Genomic DNA, 19,010 nt, shown 5'->3' on the forward strand with positions numbered 1-19,010 from the left:
CATATATTTAAGTTGTTATATGCTTCTTTGAATGTCAATCATTACATCTGAATAGATTCCTGTGAATGTAATTCTCCAGAATTATTTCTTAGTATGTAGTAACACCTAAGGTTTTTATTACCATTGTAAAGCATCAATCAGCAACAGAGGCTTTCTGGTGCAATTTAGATTTTGAGATATATACTAACAAAAGCGACTACTTTTGGATGAAGACTTATTAGTCATGAAAGTCAGTGGGATTTTTTCAGCTTCATTTTGTTAATCCAAATGTAAACCAGGATGTACCATGCTTTGATACTCAAGCTTTGTGAATCAGATCTGGGTAAACCAAATAGCTCAGAGTTGACATAGGTGTTCAGTTGTAACTATGGGCATTGGAAAGCTTATTGCACACACAACAGAAACATTCTTTAGACTTGCGGGCCAGCGCGCTGTGCAACAAGTTCACATGGTACAATAAGTTTGTGTGTTTGTTAGTAGGATTCACTGGGTTCAGGACTTCTGTCTTCACTGTGAGTTGTGTTGGGGGAGTGCACAAAGGGAGGCTCAGCCAATCTCATTGTACACATGTTGTACTTTGATAATAAAGGTTGATTGATAGATGTACCTGGAGAGATATGGCTGCTGTTTGTGTATTAGTTTGTTTCACATTAATTTAGAAATAGTTCTGCATACTCAATAATTTTCATCTAGGTCAGGGATGTCTAACTCAAGGCCTAGGAGCCAGATTCGGCCCACGCGGTGCTTAGATCTAGCTCATGGGGCTGCCCTGGAAACCGTGAAGGACCAGCCCACAGTGGTCTATTTTCGCTGGCTGAGGGTTGCAGGAAGCAGTCACAGCTGGAAACAGAGCTCGAGAGCCCATTTTTACTGGCAGAGTGCTCGGGCCACTGCAGGCATCCCAATGTGAATGACGTTGAGCTGGCCATGCCCCCCCTGGCCACGCCCCCCAGAGGTCAAACACAACCCTGATGTGTCCCTCAATGAAATCAAGTTTGACACTCCTGATCTAGGTATGTGAGAAGGAAAGTATTGTTTGCACAAGGTGTAAATACAAAATGAAGCCAGAGCACTGGAACTAGTAGTTGCTTCAACATCAACAATACCATTACAAGGATAGAGGCAGTTTGTTTGTCATTTGTTAGTATTTATAATCTACCCCAAAAGGTATTCTAGTATGCAGTGAATGCAAAACCACTCAAGATAGCTTCTCACAACCAGAGAAATATGCATAAAATGTGACTTCTACATAACTAAATCAAATTATTGTGGAAATTTTCAGCACAGTGCACTACATGAGCATTAAATGTGTCTCGGTTGTTTAATTTTCTTTTTTTCCCTCTCCCACAGGACCTGCAGAAGTACCCATGATGTCCCCCAATGGATCTATTCCTCCCATACATGTGCCTCCAGGTTATATATCACAGGTATGCTTCCTTCAGCAGGAGAATGTAGCATGGCTGGGTTGTGTGTTCTCCACCAAATCTGCAGTGGCATTTCTGCAATTTCTCTCCTTTTCATTTAAAGAAAAACACACAAATGTCAATCTTTCAAGGCTGGCTTCAAAGGCATGATGTGAGCGTATGTAGACACTAGTTAAATCTCAAAAAACAATAGATTTCATTCCCAGCAGTAACTCTTTGCTCTATATTTAATTACTATGAGCTGTAGGGAAAGAATTCTTACTCACTGTGACATAGTAGTTCATTGCCATAAGGGAGATAATTTTGACACTGGTTTATAAGCCAGACGTTTCTAGTAAATCTATTTTGGCTTCTTTTATTGTGACAGTTCCTATTTTTTTACTTTGTCAGTTGAAATGTTGATTATGTCATCTCTTGGGTTGAGTATCAACTCCTTTTTCCACCTCAACTTAATGTATTTCCATTGCAAAAACAGATAAAGGTTTCAGTTACTGTTTTTCCTTTTTGCCTTCGTTGAATAATCAAATACATTCTGTGACTGATGTCCACACATTTCAGCATATAGATCAGAAGGAGCTGAAATATTTTCTTAATAGTATTGCTAGTTTCCAGCAACTAACCAGGTATTTGTTAATCTGAGAAGACATCCAGAGCTCTGCCTATCTTAAAAAGACCGTCCCATTTCTATCTGGTAGAACCTGACAACGTATTTTCTTTTAAGTGCTCCAGGATGAGATAGTTGTGGTCCTTTTGCTGATGGCTGAACTTGTAAAGGAATGAGGAACTGACCTTGGGGATAGGAATGGAATGGAAGAGCCATTAAGGAGGGACTTGCAGAACAGATTCTGAGAAAGAATATGAAAAGGAAATTCAAAGCTAACTCACCTTGATTTTTATTTCATTTTATTTTATTTTTGGTATATTGTGGAACAGGGAGCAATTTAGTCAGGCTTTCAAAATTCTGATACTCTACCTTACTACAATAAGGTGGATTCCTAGAATCCTTGCCATGTCTTTCTCTTGATCTAGCCTACTTCATAATTCTGTTATGTATTATAGTATTCCCATATTTGACATTCATTTTTGATAACATGTTTTAAAGTATTCTTTATTAGGGCATTTATTTATTTAATCAATCAAACTTTATAGAGTTTTCCAGTCAGCACTAACTCAAGGTGATGTACATGATTGAAGACAATGCACACTAATAAAGAAGAGGTAAAAATATAGCAAAACATATAGCACCAGAGGCAACCTCAGAGAGCATCAAAAAGTCAGAGATCATCAAGATGGGCATAAAATCCTTTGATTTAATGCTTAGGAGAAAAAAGGGGTTTTTAGAAAGGCAGAGAGAATGCAGTTGATCTGAATTTGAAGGGGTGGATGTTGTTTCATTCTATGCCTCCTGTGGACCCACAAGATGACATTATTTAAGTCAGGGGTCCCCAGGTAGAAGTAAGAAAAAGAGGAAAGTCCTTCAAATGACCTGGCTATGAACCATGAAGGGCTTTATAGCAGTGGTGAGATTCAAAAACTTTTACCACTGGTTTGGTGGGCGTGGCTTGGTGGGTGCGCTTTGCACGCATGCACACACTTTGTGTGCATGCATGTGCCAAACACGCACTTTGCACAGGCATGCACTTTGCACAGGCACAGAGGCATTTGTGTAGGCACAGAGGCGTTCCAACTCACTTCCTTCAAGCCTGAACTTTCCCGGTTGCTTCAGCAGCTGCCGCGCGTCACTCTTCTGTGCCGCGGAAAGCAGCTGTGCTTCAAAAGCAGAGGATAAAGGTGAGTATGGGAGCCTGGGCGGGCGGGTGGACCCAACATCAGAAAGAACCGGTTCAGTCTCTGCTGCTCATCGCCGCTACCGGCTTGGCAGAACCAGACCAAACCGGTACCATACCACCACTGCTTTATAGATAGTAACCAGCATCTTGAATTTATTTATTTGCTTATTTATTTATCAAATTTGTATGACTGCCTAACTCACAAAAAGTGACTTTGTACTATAAGGATATAAATCAATAACTTATGAAAACTGTTATTATTGAAAAGGTTGTCAAGATCTGAACAAGATCTGAACTGGAGTAAAATTATTTAAGAATGAAGTTAAATCAAGTCAAAGTTGACTGCTGGTATCTCCACGAACATGTCCGTAAGATTTTCTTGGTCAATAGATGGAGTCGGTTTACCATTACGTTCCTCTAGGAAGCATTTTTTTCCCGATGTCCAAATTTAGTCACTGATTGTGGGATTTCTGATAGAGTCCCATCCAACCATATCTGAGTATGCGTAACCTTTCAATATCAATCAAGATTGGTTCAATGCTGCAATTGCGCTACGTTAGAAGTATCTAATTAAAAGAAAAAAATAGCGCAGGATGGGGAGGATTCAAGAGTAGCTATCACTCAGTAGGTTCAACTCTGGGCCAGATAGGCAAAAACATCTGATCTTGTATAAAGCTGCTTCTTTTGCAGTTGTGTGGTTTAATAGCTCCCAGTTTGCCTGGGAATCAATTGCTTATCGTTGTTCTCAAGTCCCATGCAAAGCAAGTTTTGTGAAAACTCTTTTTTAAAAAATTTTAAATAAAACAGCTGGTTGCATAGTAAAAAGAAAAGCCTATATATTATCTCCCCCCTCTCTTGAATCAAAATCTATTTCTCACCATGCGGTAAATGAATGTTCTGCTTTGCAAATAACTTCATACCAAACAACAGCTTGAAGCACATAGTAGTCACTTGGTTAAGTTTCCTGTTGTTGTTTGTTGATGGTGATGTTATAATAGCTGTATTTCCCTTGTTTGCTCTTGCCTAGCTTCAGTGATGTAGGTAATTAATGGGATTATTGAGTGATTCTTTAATTTGCCTCATGTTTGTTTTGGCCCAGGGAAGATATGAATGTAAAGGAAATAAGAACATTCCAATTTGTGAAGAAAAACATATTTTGACTTCAATTTGCTCAGTCCTCAAAAGCTTATGTCTCAAATATTGAGCTGAAAACTGATATCCCCATGGAGAAATAACCTGTTAAACAAAACCCATTAACTTCTTTTTTCCATTTTATTATGCCAGCTTTCAGACTGTAATGGAATATGCTTGCACATTGTCTCGGCTGTCCATTGATTGCAAATCCAGTTTAAAAGGTTGCATTTATTATATATGCTTTATAAAAATGATCAGCAGAAAAAGAGGTTATCACTTGTTGGTGTGGAACATGCAGGAGGACTTGATTAGTTATTCATCTGTTTGTTTGCCAGCGTGTTTAATAATATACTGGGCCAGGTAGAAATCTACCAGTTGCATACATAAAACTTGCTAAGTTTTGGGATGTGTTAACTGTTGTTACTTTTTTGTGACTTGCATTCTAGAAAGCCACTGTTTTTGGACAGTTTATAGTATGATGTATTATCCAGATGCAGAAAATAGGTTAATGCAAAACCATGCTAAGCTCATTGTTGAATGCAACCCATGTGTCCTTTGTGAGTTGCTGCAGTCCAGTGTGCTATTCTGACTAGAATAGAATAGAATTGGAGGTGGCTCTTCACCCAGGAATTTGAGATAGAACCTTGACCATATCAACTGACTAGCCTGAGGTCAAAAGATGCAGTATAAACAATACACTGCTCAAACTGGTAAATGATCCATCCCAGCAGTTTAGGGTAGGTGTTGAAGGAGGGGAGAGAATTGTGCCCTTTGTCACCCCCCAAAAGATTCTAGGAAACAACCTCTCCCTCTCATCCTGTACCAATGAAAACCATCCTCATAGTGAGGAAGAGAATCCTTTTCCTTAATGGACACTCCAAGATGCAATCTCTTCCCTCCAGACTTGGCCCAGAAGACTGAGAGTAAGGAGCAGAAGGACCCGTGGTGGTACAGTGGTTAGAATGCAGTATTGTAGGTTGTTTCTGACTACCAGCTGCCTGCAGTTGGCAGTTGGATTGTCACTGGCTCAAGGTTGACTCAGCCTTCCATCCTTCTAAGGTGGGTAAAATGAGGAGCCAGATTGTTGGTGCCATAGGCTGACTCTGTAAACCGCTTAGAGAGGGCTGTAAAGCACTGTGAAGCAGTATATAAGTCTAAGGGCTACTGATATTGTTGAAAATTTTATATTATTAAACACTACAGGTAGATAGACTTACAACAAACTGAAACATTCCCCTAAATTATTGACACGATAACCTCAAGACATTTGGATTTGAGTAAGGAGTAGGTTGACCCAGGGTCTAATCCATCAGCCATGAAATCCTATTGGGTGTCTTTGCACCAGAAAATCTCTCTTGACCCAACTGGCTCACAGCATGATGAAAACTAGGCAAATACATATGCTTGCTTGAGTTCTAGAACAAAAGGATGGATGTAAATTTGATAATGGCATCCATGCATATTTACACCTCTACTATTTGTCTTTCCGCCATCTGGCTAGACTCCATAAGGATCTCTCCTGTCTCCAATTCACCAAAAAAAAACTTAAAGAAAAGCAACGATAACACTGTCCCCATTGATATATTTGCCCTTTTTCATTTGCTTGCCTCCATGTCAAATCCCAGTGATGCTACGTGACTTGTTGGCTCTTTAGTGTGTCCTAGCAGCCCAGGCATGAACAAAAGAGGAAGGGGGGCTTTCCTAAAAAATATTGCTTACAGTGGAAAATAATGGAAGATGATTCCTTCTCTGGCTTTAGACAGACTTCCTCCCTTTTCTACGTAGCCAAGGAATGAAAGATCCATCTTTTCCTCGCTGACACTCTCTCTTTGCTATATCACCCTGGGGAATTAGTGACAGAACATGGAGCAAGGCCCTTTAGAAGCACGAGCATTTGATAGGCTGGAAAGATTGTTTACAAATGCTGCCCTTAATAAATAGTTGAGTCTTGTGTGCCTTGTTGGCAAGCTAACAGGCTGGAGCTGAGCAATGGGTTCCTCACAATTGACTTGGCAAAGCTTGACTGGATTGAAGGACTCAGACCTTTGGCATGGCACTAGACAACTCGTTAGAGCTGTCAAAGAATGGCACCTCAAATTGCAAAACTGTGTCTTGACGTGTGAAATAACTATGCGTTTGAAAAGGAGAACTGACCTAGAATTTAACTCAACATGGAAACCATGTTTGGATTACATTTCCATGCATGAGTTTTTGATTTGAAGGGTTTTTTTAAAAAAAAAAACACACATAAAGTCTTCATATTTAAGTCTTCAGTGATCTATTAAGTAAGTACAAAACTTTTTTGCCAAGATAGAAATTACCATATACTGTATATTTTGCTTCACTTTTTTTGTTATCAATAGATTTTTATTGTTTTCCACCAGTACAAATCTTAATTAATTTTTCAACAGCTTCACATTTTTATATGGTGGGGTTTCTTGTACACTAACTTAATTTTAATCATGACCTGAAATTTTAAAATTATAAGCCAATTTTAAGCAAAAGAAAATTTAAAATGACAATTGAATTGAATACAGCGCTATTGAAAATTCTTATCAAAACTTTGTAGGGTTTTTCTTTTCTGGTTTCACGATGTTTATAAATTTCTGCTTTATTTGATACCTTTAATCTCAGTTTTATTTTTATTTTCTTGTTTGTCATTTTTTTCTTTAACATTTTTTATTTTATTTTTTAAAAATTATGATGGAATCACTAAAATAATTGATTGGCACCTGTCATCTTACACTGTTTGGCCTTGAACTGGATGACTTGTTCACATTACTGGCATCTCTGCACTGGAAAATTCTCAAGTCAACTCTCACATTTTATTTTATTTATTATTAAATTTACTTGCCGTCCGCCTGACTTTGAAATGACTCTGGGTGGGTTATGGCATAAAAACATTGGAATCAGTAAATATTCCTAACCCAATGAAATGACAATACCTTCAATGTAAAATCATGGTCACAAGATAGGGAAGTGGGGGGGGGGGGTAGGGAGGGGAAGATGTGGGTGGTGGTGGTATGAGTTCCCTCCAGGCCAGTTAGGATAGAAATGGGGATAAAGGACAGAAGAGCTGGAAAGCAATAGCAATAGCATTTAGACTTATATACCACTTCACGGTGCTTTACAGCCCTCTCTAAGCGGTTTACATAGTCTGCATATTGCCCCCAACAATCTGGGCCCTCATTTTACCAACCTTGGAGGGATGGAAGGCGGGGTCAACCTTGAGCCTGGTGAGAATCGAACTGCTGAACTGCTGGCAGAATTAGCCTGCAGCTCTGCCTTCTAACCACTGCACCACCACGGCTCTCAGAAAGAAACTCTGGTTGACATAAAATCTATGAGAGACATCTAAATCTCACTTCAGTGGATAATCCAGATCTTGCTTGACACAATCAGGCACAGATGATGAGGCAGGCACAAATGTGTGTATCTTTGCTGATAACAAATTTGCTTGAAGACGAATCACTTGGATGAGCTGCATCTTGGAAAAACAAAGCTTTTGCCAAGACACCCATCCCTTCTCTTCCTTTAGCATGGATAGTGTGCATGCCCTTCATTGTTATCTATTTTGTTGTCTGCATCAGTTTGCATTGGACAAAAAACCACTGCTTGGTTATAAAGCATGCTTTATATGTCAGTAATTCTCTGTTCCTAATTTAGAGATGTTGGTGCTAAAAATATCCTGGTGTGAGACTCCAGACTGCACCTGCCAATCAGTGTGATCACTACCAGGCTTTTGGGGGCAATATCTGATTTATGGCATATTTGGAAACTAGCTCTATACAGTGCTTTGCTATGAAACTATGTGATTGGGTTTAATTTTGGGGGAGGAAAATAAAGGGGGGAAATTGTGTCTCTGCCTACCAGCATCCATCGGTATTTATCTGGCTAGTATCCTGTCAGTGTGAGAGAGTTGAGGGCTGTTTGGTAACTGAAGCAGTATTTGCTGTGTCAGCGAAAGGAAGCAGCAAGGAGCCTGGGTATAGCTTAGCTCAACAGTTCTGTAGTAAAGTTGCTTGGTGCTGTGAAAGTAAAACTGAAACTGAAACTCCTCTCCTCTGCTTGTGTTTGGGGGGTGGGGTAGAATGCCTTAGCATCAGAGCATGGTCATTTTGAAAAATCTTTTCTTAGCGAGCACCTAGAAGCCAAGAGAAACATACATGCCAAATTTCAAGTTTGTAGGCTTTACGGTTCTGGAGATTTCGTGATGATGCATGAGTGGTTTTTCACTTTTATATAGAGAGATTTAGCAGGCAGTTTCATAAGGCTAATACAATGCTACTAATGACTAATGCATTCAGTCTGCCATCATGGGATAGATTCTAAACTTCATACCCCACAAATATACCTGGTCTCATTTTTTTTAATGTTTGCTGTTTCTCCACTCACATCTTCCTATAGCATTTTATCTGAAGAAGAGTTCTGCAGAATTTAAAAGTTTGCATATCTTTGGTGTCAGGTTGATTGGCCTTCATATGGTTGTTGCCTCGCATGTCCTTTGCATTTTATGACATATGTATGGATGTCAAGTTTGTATTCATGCAGGACAGCAAACGGGAGGCCGTTCTTATCATTACGGAACAAAATCAATTTTATTAGGACTAATTGAAATGTCACAAAAGAAGACAGTTTATTGATACAGATGATTGACTGAGTATTGCTAATGTACTTACAAATTAACCTATGGAGTGGTTAATATGTAATAAATATTTGTCAATCATCCCCATTCAGTCTTAAAAAGAACAGCAATTCGTCAATTGCTTCCAAGGTATCCCTTACTTTAGCCAAAATATTGTATGTTGTTCAGATAGCCAACCTTTTGTAAATGTCACTTCAAACTTCTGTCAAAGGTGGATTACCATTGCTTTCCTTATTCACGCACAGCAGCTTGGGGAACAGATAATATAATTAAAGCACAATATTTAATAAGTCTTAAAAGTACCTACTAAATTCATATTTACAGTAAGAAATCTGCCCTAAGTATATAATAATTGGAATAATTGGGATAATTGGACTAATTGGAATAGGATTAGAAATAATGAGATATGGGAAGATCTATCAGTTGAGTAATAATTAAAAGGCTGACTATTTTTCTGAACTGCCTGACGTTTCCATGCATTTCCCCCCTCCCCCTCTCTTTTGGCTCAACCCTATTTCTAACATAGTCCAAATCTCCTGAGATAAATAATGGAGTCAACTTTTATAATTTATAGGCTAGAAATATCGGACTGATGGGCCTCTGAAATTAAGCAGAAGATCATCTAAGACTGAAGTAACTGCAGATTCAATCACTTTATGAAGCCTTGGGTAAAAGTCCAAAAGGACAGATTGTATCTATGGCAATAATCAAAGTGAGACCTTTCTTTAATCCAAGGACAGAATCTTTGAAGCTACATCATTTTCAGGAGAACAGCTGAACTTGGAAAGCCAAGGACATCTTGGAATTAAGCACTTTCTGGGGTTTAAACCTGATGTAGTGGCAACTGTCCCATCAACCGTTCCAACTATAGAATTCAACTGCTGAATTATTTTATTCTTCCCAACATTTTTTAGATAGCAGTCACTACTCTTTTTTTTCTAGGAGCCCAAATTCCTTTATATTCTAGGCTACACAGAACTACCCCCTGAAGATGACTCAGGATGCTCCTTTTGGTCAAGAAAAATAAATAGACCCTCAGTGAGTTTGATTGTCTTCCTCTCATCCCTTTTTCTCTCGTGAACTTTTCTAATCACTTGATTCAGAACTGGGCCTCCAGCTCCGCCATCTTGGAGAACAATCTGTGGACAATACAGACATTTAGACGCAATCCATGGATGTTAGAAACAAATTCTTCTTGCCCTTTAGCTTTTAAAACCAGCAAGCCATCCAAATGTATTTATTTATTCAATACAATTTGTATGACCGCTCCCTATCAATGATTCTGGGTGGCTTACAAAAGTATACGAGCCATAAAACAATAACTTTCATCCATCAGCACCAACAATTAATCAGACAAGCCACAAGATGAGCGCCATTCCACTCTGGCCTGTTGGCAAAACCAGGCCTTATGAAGGAGTATCTAATTTCCTCAGGGATGATGTTCCAAAGGGAAGGAGTCACCACTGGGAAGGCCTTTCTTTTGGGTCCTGCCATATTTACCTCCTTTAGGAGAAGGCATTTGCAAATTCCCTGTCTCCCCACTCTGGTGAGTTAGGTAGATATGACTAGAAAAAGATGATCAAGATGCTCAGATAACCTGATCCCAAGCCCTGTAGGGCTTTGAAGGTGACAATCAGCACCTTGAATTGTACCCAGAAGCAGATCTGCAGCCAATGCAGCTCCCTCTGGAGAGAGGACACCTATGCACATCTGGGTCTGCATAAAAGCATGCAGGCCACTGCATTTTGAACTAGGTTTTTAAAAAACAGGTTAACATCATTGGAAGGGACCTTATATAGTCCAACCCCCAGCCCAAGCAGGAGACCCTACACCATTTCTGACAAATGGCAGTCCAATCTCCAGTGATGAAGCTCCCACAACTGCTGTTCCATTGGTTGATTGTTCTCACTGTCAGAAAATTTCTCCTTATTTCTAGGTTGAATCTCTCCCTGATCAGTTTCCATCTATTATTCCTTGTCTGGCCTTTGGGTGCTTTAGAAAATAGCTTGACCCCTTCCTCTCTATGGCAGCCTCTCAAATATTGGAAGACTGCTATCATGTCTCCCCTGGTCCTTCTCTTTACTAGACTAGCCAAACCCAGTTCCTGTAACTGTTCTTCATGTGTTTTAGTCTCCAGTCCCCTAATCGTCTTTGTTCTCTTCTCTGCACTTTTTCCAGAGTCTGAACATCTTTTTTATAATGTGGTGACCAAAACTGGATACAGTATTCTAGGTGTGGTCTTACTTAGGCTTTGTAGAATGGTATTAGTACCTCACTTGATCTTGATTGTATCCCTCTGTTAATACAATTTAGGATTGCATTGCCTTTTTTGGCTGCCGCTGTACACTGCAACTGCAGTTTGGCTGCAGCTCCACACCAATTGGACCTTTATAGGAAATATGCTCCGTACAATGATATAAACCACAAAAGGCACAATGTCTACTTTGGCTGTTGAGTCTTGACTTCCCACACGTCTGATTTCCTTAGTTTTTGAACTCCTTGCCTTTTCTGTCTATCATCAAACTCCACAAATAATATTGAACAAAAGGCCCTTGTTGGTATTCACCCAGTCCTTTACGTTGGCATTTGAATCCATACAAAAACAAAATGTGCCCTTTAAAGGGACAAGTAACTTATGTGGACGCCGGTGCTCCTTTGATCTCCATTCAAATTCTCATTGTTAAAGCAATTACAAAATGCCTTGCTATAATTAGGATGGCTGCCTGAATGTCTGCTGTGAGTGAGCTGTTATCATGGAACTTTCTGGCATCGGGACTTTCTTAGATAGAGATGATCTTTCTTACCCTAAAAAAAAAGAAAAGGCTTTTCTGTTTATTGAATGGAAGGAAAGGAATGACACATTGCTGTTATTATTTCAGGCAAAAAATAATTATGCTAATTTTATTCATCCGGCTGCCTTTCCTTTGCAGGTATTAGAAGACAGCACGGGCGTTCGAAGAGTGGTCGTCACGCCTCAGTCTCCAGAGTGCTATCCTGCTAGCTATCCTTCTGCCATTTCTCCAACGCATCACTTACCACCGTACCTCACTCATCATCCTCATTTCATTCATAACTCTCATACAGCTTTCTACCCGCCTGTTACCGGGCCTGGAGATATACCACCTCAGTTTTTTCCTCAGCATCATCTTCCGCCTACCATTTATGGAGAGCAAGGTAAACTCAACTGTAAACTTTGCAAATCTAGGGGACGTGTTTTGCTGCGCTGCCTTAATGGTTGAAAACAGGACGGGCAACAAGCCGCCCTCGACTTAACAGCCACAACCGGGGATCAATATTTTCATTGTTAAAGAAGGCAGGTGTTCAGGGAGTCATGTCGGATTTTTCTGCTCTTTTTTTTTTCTGTCGCAGTTATGGAACAACTTGCTGTGGTTTTTAAGTGAATTGGGAAGTTATTAAGCTTCACCCACTGACTTCATTGGTTGGAAGCCAGGTGGGAAGGTCACAAGTGGCAATCATGTGACACACCAGGAGACTGCAATTGGTTGCCAATATTAGTGATGGTTGCAGTGTGCTGGGTCATGTGGTCACCTTTTGCGACCTTCTGACAAGCAAACTCAACAGGGAAGCCAAGATTCACTCAACAGCCATGTGGCTAATTTAACAACTGCAGTGATTCCCTTAGCAACGGTGACTATAAAATGGAGCAAGCCTCATGTAATAAGTGTGTCACTTAGTGACAGAAATATTGGGCTCGCTTGTGGTCATAAGTCGAGGACCAGCTGTAACACAGGTGGCATTTGCATTGGAACCTGAACTGTATCCTCCCTTATCTGGTTTCATTTCAGAAATCATATATGGAATGTCAAGTTACATAACCAGGGAAGATCAATACAACAAACCGCAGCACAAAAAAATCAAAGACAGACAAATTGATCGCCAGAACCGCTTGAACAGCCCTCCAGCCATCTACAAGAGCCATCCAGCATGTACGACAGTCTACAATGGTACCTTCAAGACTCAAAACGGGGCTGCCAATGGGGCAGGAGGCATCGGAGGCATAAGTGGAGCAGGGATGCCAGTCATCAAAAAGGCAGAACGCAGAGCAAGAAGCAGCCCCAAGACCAATGAACAGGATTTGCATGGTAAAGTTAGCTACTTTGGGTTCTCCTTTCTTTTCTTTTTCTTTCTTTCTTTTTTGCCTTCCTTCCTTCCTTCCTTCCTTCCTTCCTTCCTTCCTTCCTTCCTTCCTTCCTTCCTTCCTTCCTTGCATTTCTTCCTATCATTTCAAATTTCTGGAAACAACTTAGGAGAAAAATACAATAATTATAAGGGACTCACACCATGTAGTAGTAGTAGTAGTAGTAGTAGTAGTAGTAGTAGTTTATTGTCATTATACCTTGTACAATGAAATTAAATGCCATCTTCAGTGTACATTATACATAAGAACACTATAAACACACCTACTTCACATTCTATGCAATTGAATTGAATACTCCCAATATTGCATTAATATTGCACTATACAGTAGAATTCAATATAGTTACTGCTCTGAGATAGAAGCTGTTTTTCAGCCTATTTGTGCAGAAAAGAGTGCAGAATATATATTCTTAAGTTTTCGTGGGTACTTACATGTATGGTATTCAGCTTTGTTCGGGTATTTTCCCACATCATTATAGTTGTGCTTTTAAAGTTGTAGCAACATTTTGGCAGAATCTCATCTGCCATCATCAGGCTTCTACACAGATTAACACAATACAGAAGCCTGATGATGGCAGATGAGATTCTGCCGAAACGTTGCTACAACTTTAAAAGCACAACTATAATGACCTGGGAAAATACCCAAACAAAGCTGAATACCATACATACGATAGATAGATAGATAGATAGATAGATAGATAGATAGATAGATAGATAGATAGATAGATAGATCATATATATGTGAGTTTCTTAGAACTTCCAAGTTTTCAAAAGAAAGAAGAATCCATTGTTTGCTTAAGGTCTTTGCTTGAGTTATTTCACATAAAAGCACAAGGCAGGTCTCACCAGCTGTTCTTATATCTTACTCATTTTAGCAAACATTTCTAAGTTAAAACCATGCAGACAGCAGACTTGCTATATTTATTCTTGTTCTTTTAGGCTGCAATTTTATGTTTCCCAACCTGGGACTAACTTCCATGGAATTTCATCTTCTGAGTTGATGTATATTAGACTACATATTGAAAACAGCTCAAAAGTGATTGCTACCATTCTTGCTTCATAACTTAGCTTGTCAGTCAATGTGCTTATTCTAAGTCCTATCACATTCAGTGAGCCTTTTTAAGTAGATATGGAGTGATATTTCAATCAATTCCTAGTTTATGCTAAAAGAAATTAACTGAAAACATACATGTTGGTTTTTTAAATATTAGGCGATGCTCATTTTATAAGTCCAGTAGCCGTCAACATAGAATCACAATGGAACCCAACATTTCCATTGTTCAGTAAGACTGTTCTTAATTGAAGTTTTCCCCATTTTGCAACTTGTCTTGCTGCAATTGTAAAGTTGTTGAATGAATGAATGAATGAATTCTTGATTAGCCAAGTGTGATTAGACAGACAAGAAATTTGTCTTGGTGCATATGGTCTCAGTGTACATAAAAAGAAAAGATAACATTCGTCAAGAATCATAAGGTACAACACTTAATAATAGTCATAGGGTACAAATAGGCAATCAAATCATACTAGGAAACAGTTAATATAAATCATAAGGATACAAGCAACAAAGTTACAGTCATACAGACACAAGTGGGAGTGGGTGTGTGATAAGGAGTGTTGAGAAGATTAACAGTAATAGTAATGGAGACTTAGTAAATAGTTGGACAGTTTGAATGGTGACAGAAATTGGGCATGGCTAGTCTAGTGAAGAGAAGGACCAGGGAAGACATGATAGCAGTCTTCCAATATTTGAGGGGCTGCCACAGAGAGGAAGGGGTCAAGCTATTTTCTAAAGCACCTGAAGGCCAGACAAGGAATAATGGATGGAAATTGAACAAGGAGAGATTTAACCTGGAAATAAGGAGAAACTTTCTGGCAGTGAGAACAATCAACCAATGGAACAGCTTTTGCCCTCGGAAGTTGTGTTGTGGTTAGCTGGCAGCAGGTGCAGATGGCTGAGAAGAGCGAGGACTCTGATGAGGGGCCAGGGCCATCAGGAAGTGGAGTGCTGCCTTCAGAGATTGTGGGGGTTGGCAGCAGTGACGAGGAGGTTCCCAAGGAGCCTGTGCCAAGTGCACGTGCACAAAGGATTACTTGGAGGAAAAAACAATTACAGCAGTACAGGCGACTTGGGAGTAAGGCTGCAAAGTAATGGCCCCTCCCTCAAGAGGATAAAAGCCAGGTTTGGAAAAGTGTTCTTTGCAGACAGCAAAGAAGCTCTTAAACTCAACTGGTGGACATCTTAGTTTGTGTTTGGAGAATTTTATAAATTAGTTCTTATCTCTGGATTTTTGGTAGGCTTGACAAACAACTTAGCAAGGCTCTTTCTTGTCAGAGCTAATTAGTGGAAAGCAGCCTTCAGAACATAATTCGTTATTAAACCTTAAAAGGTGGGGGCTGCTGCCTTTGTCTGTGTTTGCTGTTTGGGAACCCGGTTGGGTCAGAACAAGTTGTGGGAGTGTCATCACTTGAGACTTTTAAGAAGAGATTGGACTACCATTTGTCAGAAATGGTGTAGGGTCTCTCGCTTGGGTGGGGGATTGGACTAGGTGACCTACAAGGTCCCTTCCAACTCTAATTATCTGTATCTGAGGGAATTATTTGTTTAGCAGAATGATGGCATTCAGGGAAAAACTGTCCTTGTGTCTAGTTGTTCTGGTGTGTTCTCATTTTGAGGGAAGGGGTTGAAACAGTTTATGTCTGGGATGTGAGGGGTCTGTAGGTATTTTCACAGCCCTCTTTTTGACTCGTGCAGTATACAGGTCCTTAATGGAAGGCAGATTGGTAGTCATTGTTTTTTCTGCAGTCCTAATTCTCCTCTGAAGTCTGTGTCTGTCCTGTTGGGTTGCAGAACCAAACAAGAGTTGTTAAGTTACTAGCAAGGTTGTTTAGTGAATCTGGCTTCCCCATTGACTCTGCTTGTTGGAAAGTCACAAAAAGGAAATCACATGACCCTGGGACACTGCAACCATCATAAATATGAGTCAGTTGCCAAGCTGCCGAATTTTGATCATGTGACTATGGGGATGCTGCAATGGCCGTATGTGTGAAAGGCCATCATAAATCTTTTTTTTTTCAGTGCCATTGTAACTTCATATAGCCAGAAATGAATGGTTTTGAATTGAGAACTACCTGCATGTTTCACTTAAAAGAACTTTGCAGGGTCATTCTGGTTTCTTCCTTGACTTTTTCATCCTTCTTCCAGATTATTTATTCTTACTGTCTGCTTTGATTGGCTCCTTTTTGCCCATTGCAATCATTCTTCATCCCACATAAAGGGACCTGGTTGCTAGGTCTTATTTTTAGAGCCACATCAGACACAAGAGCTCAGCATATGCTGCCATGTAGCTCTAAGCATCTTGAAAAATCGACCCAAAGGCTGGTTTGTTGTTCTGGTTGCTCGTCTTAGTATTCTGAAATAAGCTTGCTGTCAGGGTGAATGCCTGATGTAGAAAATTGGTCATAGGAAGTCTCCAGTCACCATCCTGCTAATTGGGGGCATTGTACTTCTATGACAGAGTTCTTTGTATACAGACAGTCTTGTATTTGTTCCTTGGCTTATTCAGAGAAAAAGGTCAGAAAGCAATTGAATGAGGGAAAAAAATTCTACTGGAGATCCTTTTGCCAGGCAAAGTAAACTTACTTGTCTCACTTCAGGAACTTGCTGATGTGTAGGGATTATAATTTCCAAGAATTTTTCAGCTGGGAATTCTAGCATCTCAGCATATTTGGAGGGCATTGGGGGGGACGGGGAAGGCTGGAACAGGTAGTAGCTAGTTGGATAAACAGAATAAGGAGTTTCCTGTGTTCCATTGCATCTATGTTGGAACCAAACTCTACTGGCTTTTGTCCCTACCTTATAAAAAAATGTTTATAATGTTTGTAAAGCTATAAAATAATGAATTGCAATGGCTGTTTTGACTGTCAAAACATTTTGGAAGGCTGAGGATAAAGGGCTGAACCCAGGCAAGAAGAAAATCGATTTAGTTTAATTGCTAGAGTAAGCTGACTGAGTAAAGTCTGGTGATGTCTGAACACGTTCATAAACAAGCACAGGTAGTAGCTATCAAATAATACCCTTTTTTTTTCAAACCAGCTGTGATATGCAATTTAAATTCTGACCATGTTGTATGGCAGCTAAAATTAGTACCAATGTACTTTGGAAGACACTCAGTAAGAATGACTTACAGTCACATCAGTCCTTGTGAGTTGCCTGTCCTCTAAACTATCATCAGATGAATACTGCTGTTTCTGAGTGCCAGTAAAGCTCTCTTTTGAGTTTTGGGGATTGCTTTTGAAATTGACAAACCCTAAATAGTAGTAGACTATTTGCACAATAGTGTGTGCAAATCTTCATTGATTCAGAGTATCTCAGTTGCAGAATACAATCCTTTTGCAGAGAGAGAGAGGGAGGGAGGGAGAGGGGGGGAGATTGAGTCCTTGGTACTCTCTGAGCTTGGTTGCTTTCTCGCAGATGTTTCATTACCAAAACTAGGTAACATCATCAGTGCCCAGATGATGTTACCTAGTTTTGGTCATGAAACTTCTGCAAGAGACATCTGCAAGAAAGCAGCCAAGCTCAGAGAGCACCAAGAAGCCCTCATTTCAACCCTGAGCTACAAATATTCTCCTTTATGAGAGACAATTGAGCAAAACCAAGTTGAGGCTTGCAACAAAAGTTCATCTATGATCTGCATGTGTGTATGTGCTTGTACTTTTCATCACCTCTTAGATCTACACCCACTTCATCTTCAGGTGTGATAAGAAAAATTACCTGGAGACTTTCTTGCCAGCACAAGATACCTTCCCCTTTCCAGACAAAGCAAACTACATGGTGAACAGCAGCCTTTTTCATACTGCCACCCTTCAAGTGTCTTGGATTCCAACCACTGAAGTAATTTATGTCAAGGGGTAAATGCAGTGGTTGAAAAGGGGTTCCCTGGTTTGTTTGGTAACTCTTGTGCTTCTGTAGGCAAATGTAGCCTGAGTCTGAATGTGCACTTGAGATAAGGGCTTCAGGTGTCAGAAGACAGAATCGGACAACACTTTAGTAGAGTTACAATGCTATGTTTGTCCTGGCCCATTTTCTCCAGGTGCGTAGTTGCAGTCAGCTTTTTCCCAAGCTCAGTATTTTTGTTTCCCATGGTGAATGCCCTGCATGATAAAACTATGGGGGCTTATCTGTCCTGTCTTCCAATCAGCTGGCCACATCTGTTAAATTCAGCAAGGAACTTTAACTTCAGTTGTTTGAGCTGAGCTTGTGCCTATAAAACCGGCTTCTGGATGAACAAAGGATCTGACCAACTTAGTACCCCGCCTTTATTATTTTTACAAATAACAAATAACACTGGAAGGATTTATACTCCTTGCAGACAGCTGGTCATTTGCATTCCTTTATAGTCATTGAGGCCACTTGAAGGTTTATCTGTATCATCAGGATCATGTGATTAGTTCCACACCCATTTGCACTACTCGGGTGATCCTGAAGACACAGAAAAACCTCCAAGAATTTCAACGACCCTCTAAAAGAATGCAAACGTCCAGCTGTCTGCAAGGAGTATAACTCCTTCCATTCCCCACCATCCAGTCAGAGCTGAAGAAGCTTCTTGGATGAGAAGTGAAATGTTAAAAAAAAAAACCACAACAAACAACCCAAGAAAGTCTAGTTGCCTCTTGAAAAAGCATCCTTGGGACAACTATGATCTGGATGACTGAGAATCTCCATAGACATATACAGCACACTTTCCTCCTTCAACAATATCAACCCTGTAAGATGAATTGAGCTGAGAGTGACTGGCCCAAGGCTACCCAGCTGGCTTTCATGGCTAAATGGAACTTGAACTCAGTCTCCCATTTTCTTGC

At 40.0% G+C, this 19,010-nt stretch overlaps 1 protein-coding gene across 1 annotated transcript in view; it reads left to right on the forward strand.

The window, feature by feature from the left end:
- Nucleotides 1-19,010, forward strand: part of FNDC3B (fibronectin type III domain containing 3B) — a 298,122-nt gene that overhangs the window by 170,787 nt on the left and 108,325 nt on the right. The window contains exons 4-6 of the mRNA XM_026705754.2: nucleotides 1,351-1,427; nucleotides 11,924-12,167; nucleotides 12,800-13,096. Of these exons, the coding sequence (XP_026561539.2) occupies nucleotides 1,351-1,427; nucleotides 11,924-12,167; nucleotides 12,800-13,096 (618 nt within the window). The remainder of the gene's footprint in view (nucleotides 1-1,350; nucleotides 1,428-11,923; nucleotides 12,168-12,799; nucleotides 13,097-19,010) is intronic.

Source organism: Pseudonaja textilis, chromosome 4 (assembly GCF_049901715.1).
Source record: "Pseudonaja textilis isolate UNSWEBS1 chromosome 4, rPseTex1.2, whole genome shotgun sequence".
Lineage (NCBI taxonomy): Eukaryota > Metazoa > Chordata > Lepidosauria > Squamata > Elapidae > Pseudonaja > Pseudonaja textilis.